Source organism: Sphaeroforma arctica, assembly GCF_001186125.1.
Source record: "Sphaeroforma arctica JP610 unplaced genomic scaffold supercont1.98, whole genome shotgun sequence".
NCBI lineage: Eukaryota > Ichthyosporea > Ichthyophonida > Sphaeroforma > Sphaeroforma arctica.
The window spans coordinates 137,264-143,852 of record NW_014040460.1 but is presented as its reverse complement, the minus strand read 5'-3'; the positions used below and the strand labels follow the sequence as shown (position 1 = coordinate 143,852).

Sequence of the window (6,589 nt, the reverse complement as noted above, 5' to 3'; positions counted from 1 at the left end):
TTATATATTATNTTATATTATAATTATTATAATTAATTNTTAATATTAATATTATATATTATATATATTATATATATATNTATATATATATATATATNTATTAATTCATATGTATATTCGATTCATATGTATATACACATAGTACGTGAGTATGCATGAATATTTGTCTATGTTTTTTGTATGTCTCGAGTAAAGTAGAAGTTATGCCCAAACATCAGTATACGAAATATATTTATCCATTAGTATATGAATGACGGGTTGCTCCGTTTGCATCGGCAGGACATGTCCACGGTCTTTTATGTTGACAACGTACGAAATTTTCTTTTTAGGCTGCTTTGTTATGGTCTGATTCTGTTGTACTTAACGCGGAGTGTGCTCAAGCACATTAATGGGATAATAGAGCGAATTACTTGCTTGTTTTTTAAATCGTTTATGTGGTCATATTGATAGTATTTATATGGATGGTTCGTTTTACATATTTGGTGTATTACTTCGCTGTATACACATCGTAATGGTTTGCTCTACTAGACCTTGCGCGCGCGTGTACGCAGTATCTTTTGTATGTGCGTGATTTCTATCCTTTCTTGTATGTACCTATTCGCGAGGTGTATATACTGGGACAATCTCGCCGCAGTTCAAATTCTATCTGCTCTACGTCCTGTAAATCAAGTGGCTTAGGTTGGTCGAAACCACCACAATTATGAATCGTGTTTCAGTACAATGTGCACACTTTCTTTTTATATACAATATGTCCACACCAAGCACTATACGCCACATCAATCAAAGCCTGCTCGTTCATCACTCAATATCTTGCTCTTGCAGCTCGGAGCGGCATATAGTGGTCGCGTAGGCGCTATCGAAAATTGCATCAAAATAGCCGAGGCAAAAGTGGACTCCTTACGCGCTGCTCGATCTAAGGATCGCGACAACAGTTTGCTTGCGGAAGAAATATCAGAAAAGCAGGGCAACGTATGTGGTGGGAACACGCGGGTTTGGATTCAAAAAATGAGAATACGAATTCATCTATCTGCATGGTATCTTCGTGGCTCTGTTGGCGTAGTTTTAAACATAAGTGTCTAATTTTGGTTCACTTTCTTTCCGGAAGTTGTGTCGCTTCGTCGTGTGCATTTTTTTTGTCGCGCACACCGCTTACGTTCAAGCACACGGTATATGTCCACTCTACTGGCTCATACTTCGCCCCCTTTTTAAATTCCAGCTTCGAATGATGCAAAACGAGCTTAATTATGAGAGAGTAATTCAAGAGCGATCGATGAAGGTCTTTAAGGAGAGATGCGACAGTTTCGATGCCCCCGGCGTATAGGGTTTGGTAGTCTTTAAAGAATTATTGTGCGTCGCCGGATAATTGGTCGCGTTCAAATCGTGGTTCGTGTGAATTGCAAGTGTACACATAGGAAGATATATATAAACGTAGAATAATCAGAAATTTAAGAAATTACATTAGCTAAGGTATTCTAGTTCCTACATAGAAGTGAAGAGGAGATTAAGTGAGGTTCAAGGCTGTTTGCATTTTAACAAAATCTTCTATTAATGGACCTGTGGCGTTGTTCTTTACGGTTTTTAGGAGTTTAGGGTTGACTTATTTTTTAATCATATCGTACATAGCCTTCTTGTTTCTTTTAGAAGGCTATGTATCGTATGTAATTATTTTAGGAGGCTATTATGTATCAGCATCCTAAATCGTTCTATATCTTAGGAGGCTATGATCATATGGGTAGGCAGAATTCTTTACTAGGTAGTTGGAATGCCTGTTTTTTTTAAGGGCTGTGGAATGCCTAAATACTGTTAGCCGTCGCCCGCCCATCCGTCGCCCGTCAGCTTTCTCTGGGGTAAATACGTTGTAAATACAGGTGGTCGGGGTTACATTGTTTTAAAAAAAAATTCAAAATGAATAATAGAAAAGTTATTTAAGTAAATAATAAAATCTTTTCCATCAAGTTCCACGTTGCGTTATTCTTTTATTCTAACTTCCGCTTATATTCTCTTGATATCATGATATAATGACAGTGAATGGGGTGACATACAAAGCGGCGTCTGAGCGAATCTTCATTATTGTCTGCCTTAAATACACCTAAATATATATGTATATATATGTTCACATTGAATACTTGCTTTTTATTTTTGTAGATATAAAGTGAAGAAATTAATAAGTTGTCGAGAAGAGATAAAATATCCGTCTATCATATATATATATATGGAGTTTACTACTGAGCATAGAAAAACTGTGCGTGTCCGCCAGTGGATGTATCTGGTGTGTCGATACTGCGTATATATATATTTATATATATATATTCGATACGACAGTGCACTTGAAATGGTTTGCTTATATCCTTGTACGTGGCAAAAAATAGGTGATTCGCCATCGTTTATATAGCTTCACTTATTTTGAGGCATGGCTAGATAGTTACATCTCAAATTATCGACAATTGTGTTTTGCTTAGGGATTGATGCTAGCCGCTCCTCTGCCACACATTGGAGTCACATCGTATCGGTTGGCTAAAACTGATCATGGCAAAGCTTTGGTGATCGGCGTCGGCATCCTGGGTACCACCGCCCTGTCCTTAGGTATCGATTCTAGCTTCTCACTGGGTCAATAGAATTGTGTAGATACGATAGAGTGATTTTTTTCCTCAAAATGTGTTCCTGGATTCGAACAATGTTTTCGCTAGAGTAGTATTGAGTTATGAGTACTGTCTTGTGCTTCCCTTCGCCGTTTAATGCGATCACAGGGATTTGTCGGTTTTTGACAGAATTATATCGTTCACGGAGTCGTTTGGACAGTAGATGCAAGCTAGCTAGACTCTCAATAATATTCAGCCCACAGCACAATGTTTTTAAGGGCAAACCGCCAACCAGATAGTTTGTCAGTAGACCAATGCTCAGATACTACCGTAAGGTAGTTGTATAGAAGCAAGCCGCTGATTCTTTGGATTTGCTAATTGATCAATACTCATCATCACGTACTTTGTGTATTAATAGGAATGCGGGGCTACCTGATGTATCACGCGGGCTACGCAGGTGGCTCGGGAATGAACAATCTGTCCGAGGATCAGGTATGCTCATGGAAAGAGCCATATTGGGGGAATTGAGTCCAACTGGATTTTTTTTGTTGGGATTTTATACGTTTGAATTGAATATATATTTCATGTCACGTATGGTTAATAATTAAACCTGTCCATTACAGGTGAGGAAACGCATGGCAACAGTCTCCACTGAAGAAGGTAGCCAGATTGAAAATCCCTCTGCGAATGCAGTATTGAAAGAAGCTCTCAAGGGCTTTGGGTAGCTCTACAGCCATGTAGGGGTGTAACATAAGATGGTAGCTACCAGCTACGAGCTTTGTCACCCTGATACGGGAGAGTCGAGTAGAATATAAGATGATTCGTGTGTGTTTGAAGTAATGAACCGCACATGAATTTATACCTAGTTGAAGCTAATTAGTGTATTCTAGTAGAATACGGGCTCTCTATCAGGCAGAATTCTGCTAGACCACCTGCGAGCCTATCAGCTCCAAATTTGAATACAAGGGAGACGCGGCTGAGAAAGGAAGAGAGAAAGCTCGAAAATGACATCAGATTTCTCGGCACATTACAAGCGTGCGAAGTCACCTGCGCAAGACCAGAGATGGTTTCTAGACTGGAAGTACGTGTGTGGATATGGATCTACGGAAACCAATGCGAGATAGCAACCTTCATGACAATTCAAACTAATAATTTAATTGAAACTATAAAAGTACATAGATAGAGCAGAGCTTGGCAGTGTCTTGTTACATACTGTGTTCAGTCTTTATTTAGATGAGCACGGTAAGTCTATCAAAAAGCAAGGTGAGCATTCAAATAATTTCAAAGTCGAAGCTCGTGGCTTACTATTGTGTATCCTGCTACATATGCTTCGACAAAGAGTGATTGTATCCGCAGTCTGGTTTTCTAACGAACGTTTATATTGGCTCTCACATTGATATCCGCCTCTACACATTCTGAGCATTCGGAGTAGATACAACATAGGAACATAGACTAGGCAGATCATCTCACAGCGGTATCCATCCAAACAGACGAATCCCTACCTGATATTATCGCATGGTTTCCCTATTTGTATAATCAGATCGTACAGATTCTTGCGTTTTGCGTCAACAAAGGAAGGTGTAGCACAATCTAAATCAGGTTTACGGTTGTCTGCGAAAGCTTGCGCGACTTCGGCGGCAAATACCATTGCATACATCCCACAATCAGAACCTTGCGTGAGAAAAGTTTAAAGCGCAATTGTGCATTGAGTACAAAGCCTTACTTGCAGGCCTAAAATGTTAAACGAATATGCAAATGGAATCACGCATGTGTATTTTAACGCATACGTTTTTGAATCTAAATGTGGTTTTATAATTTCTAGTAATCCGTTCTTATACCGTTGCCTGGGGTACTTATACGAAGGGCTATAAATGGCTCTAAATGTAACAGATTGTTACCATACCATTTCTTTGTTGGGGACATGTTGCCTTGATGATCTCAGCGTATCTGTCCAGAGATGGATGAAGCTTGTTGACTAAATCAACTGCTGGTTTCCAATTGTTGTGGCGCATGGAATCATAGTGAGTGAAGACATGCTCGCGTCTGTCAAATACCAACAAACTCCTAGCAAGTGTCAAATGCATAAGAGGTGAGCAGAACAGCAATTTTACAATATTAATGAACACTTTCTTTTGGGATTCGCAAACAAGTTGAAGGGAAACGTGGTTGGGTGATATACTTAGTTGAATGTTGTGCACAGTAGGATGGATATCAGAGAATATAACTAACTATAAGGGGGTTGGAGGGGAAGGGGTTGCGATCAAATTCCATCAAATCCACTCTCGCTCGTACTGGTTAGGCACATTGTCAGACGGGTTTCCAATCAAGCCTTTAGACATCCCTCAATCATACGTATCATACCAATGGCTACCACCGGCGGCCATGCTGTAGTCGATATTGTTGTTGAGCGGTAATAGTATTAGATCACGCTCGTCTAAACACATTGCGCTAACGAACTGCTCTACCTCAGTTGGTACTGTGAGTGAGCCAATCAGTTGAACTACCACTGGACTCACAAAGCATATGGCTGGGTACTCAGGGTAGACCTCATTCTGTAGGAATCTGTTCGAAGATTGATAGTGAATACGACATTTGTTATCCTGTCTCAAATTTATATTGTTTAACTTCGTATGACGGTATGCGTGACGCACTGTACTGGATAAGTAAATAATATTGAAATTCGCATGCGAGACAGCAGCGGAAGCCACTAAATCGAGAGAGTGTGTGTGTGCGCGATCCGAACTACACTGTGTAAGTACATTGCACTTCAACACTCTTGAAATATATGCAGCAGGTGTCAGCATGCAAAGTACTACTAATGACCTTTTCTGTAGGCAACGGTCTGCTTTGAGTCGAAAAAATATATATGCGTCAGTATTAATATGTGGTACTGATATGTGTCTGTTTCATAATATTGGGAGGCGTCCAGTGTTAGTGAAACGGGCCACTAGTGGCTGTGTACCACAAGAATCAAATAACAAAACATGACATTTGTGGTAATTACTACCGGTTCTGCTGCTTTATCTGTCATGAATAACCAACCAGAGAACAAGAATACCTGATGCAATCCATTTTTTTTACCATTAGCGCCATTATTGGTTTGGTACGGCTTGCAGTAGGAATATAGGTAGAAAAAGATTTAGCCGGCAGATAGTGTAGCGCGGTAGTCACTTTCAGATCATATTCAGTAAAGTAACTCACTCGAAGTAAAAGCTGATCACGCGATCACCTAGCCATTGATGTTTTCCCAGACTCTTCAAATCCTCGACGTAGACCACCGTGTCACCATATTGGACTGCCTTCATTGTATGGATAGAGAGTTGTCAAATTGTGAAGAAAGTATATTTTTCTCTATGCACAAAATTCACCAGAGCATACATAGAGACAATCTCTTGTGTTGTCATTGTTTATATATTTTAGTTAAAAAATAGCGAGTACATAAACATATGTAAATTCATAGCCTTCTAAATTAGACGGTAAATTATCAATATGTAATATCATTTACTGATGTAAATACATATAAATGGTCATATAAGTACAACTATTGATTAATTTTATTAAAAAATAGATGTATTGGTTTGTTACATAAATTCATCCTCTGGATTCTTGAGTCTCTGCCTCTCGCTGGTCTTCACTAAATATCTGTCTACACTGAAACTCTCACGAGAAATTTTAAATGCCAGAGAGTGGATCAGTGGAAGGTAAAAGCCGGAGCCCCGGACTGCCTGTCCAGTGTCCACTGTCCAGGGCCCCAGGGCCCAGGGCCCCAGGCCCAGTCACCAGCGCGGTAGTGCCCCACAGCCTCACAGGACCACAGGGCAGTGAGACAGTGAGGGTACAACAAGTGACAAGAATTAAGAGTGACCCAAGTTCCCGTGTGACTGTGTGAAAAATATCTATTGAACAAAACTGATACAATAACAAAAGTCAAAGCCAAGAGAGCGAGACCTAAGACAAAAAGACAAAAAGACAAAACACACACGGCGGCACCAGTAATATTTAAAATATAA

General features: G+C 39.7%; 3 protein-coding genes across 4 annotated transcripts in view; 2 read left to right on the top strand and 1 right to left on the bottom strand.

The window, feature by feature from the left end:
• The window catches only part of SARC_02247 (hypothetical protein), a 2,089-nt gene extending 513 nt beyond the window's left edge, over positions 1 to 1,576 (top strand). Inside the window, exons 2-3 of the mRNA XM_014304018.1 lie at positions 823 to 969; positions 1,217 to 1,576. Of these exons, the coding sequence (XP_014159493.1) occupies positions 823 to 969; positions 1,217 to 1,321 (252 nt within the window). The 3' untranslated portion in view covers positions 1,322 to 1,576. The remainder of the gene's footprint in view (positions 1 to 822; positions 970 to 1,216) is intronic.
• A 260-nt stretch (positions 1,577 to 1,836) lies between these two features.
• SARC_02246 lies at positions 1,837 to 3,600 on the top strand. 2 transcript variants are annotated; one of them, XM_014304016.1, is made up of 4 exons: positions 1,837 to 1,847; positions 2,460 to 2,583; positions 2,998 to 3,071; positions 3,203 to 3,600. In XM_014304016.1, the coding sequence occupies exons 2-4, from the start codon at positions 2,466 to 2,468 to the stop codon at positions 3,302 to 3,304; spliced, it is 294 nt and encodes a 97-aa protein (XP_014159491.1). In that variant the 5' UTR covers positions 1,837 to 1,847; positions 2,460 to 2,465; the 3' UTR covers positions 3,305 to 3,600. The 2 variants fall into 2 exon arrangements, with proteins under 2 accessions (XP_014159491.1, XP_014159492.1); XM_014304017.1 differs by lacking the exon at positions 1,837 to 1,847 and adding an exon at positions 2,047 to 2,269.
• A 202-nt stretch (positions 3,601 to 3,802) lies between these two features.
• SARC_02245 (hypothetical protein) lies at positions 3,803 to 5,884 on the bottom strand (the record flags this gene model as incomplete). The annotated part of the gene is made up of 4 exons (XM_014304015.1): positions 3,803 to 4,250; positions 4,483 to 4,643; positions 4,941 to 5,141; positions 5,781 to 5,884. The coding sequence occupies 4 exons, from the start codon at positions 5,882 to 5,884 to the stop codon at positions 4,078 to 4,080; spliced, it is 639 nt and encodes a 212-aa protein (XP_014159490.1). The 3' UTR covers positions 3,803 to 4,077.
• Positions 5,885 to 6,589: the final 705 nt, after the last annotated feature.

Coding starts and splice junctions, on each gene's coding strand:
- SARC_02246 (XM_014304017.1), top strand. CDS start 2,213: ATGGAGTTTACTACTGAGCATAGAAAAACTGTGCGTGTCCGCCAGTGG. Junction 2,270..2,459: donor TCCGCCAGTGGATGTATCTG/GTGTGTCGATAC, acceptor TGTTTTGCTTAG/GGATTGATGCTAGCCGCTCC. Junction 2,584..2,997: donor TACCACCGCCCTGTCCTTAG/GTATCGATTCTA, acceptor GTGTATTAATAG/GAATGCGGGGCTACCTGATG.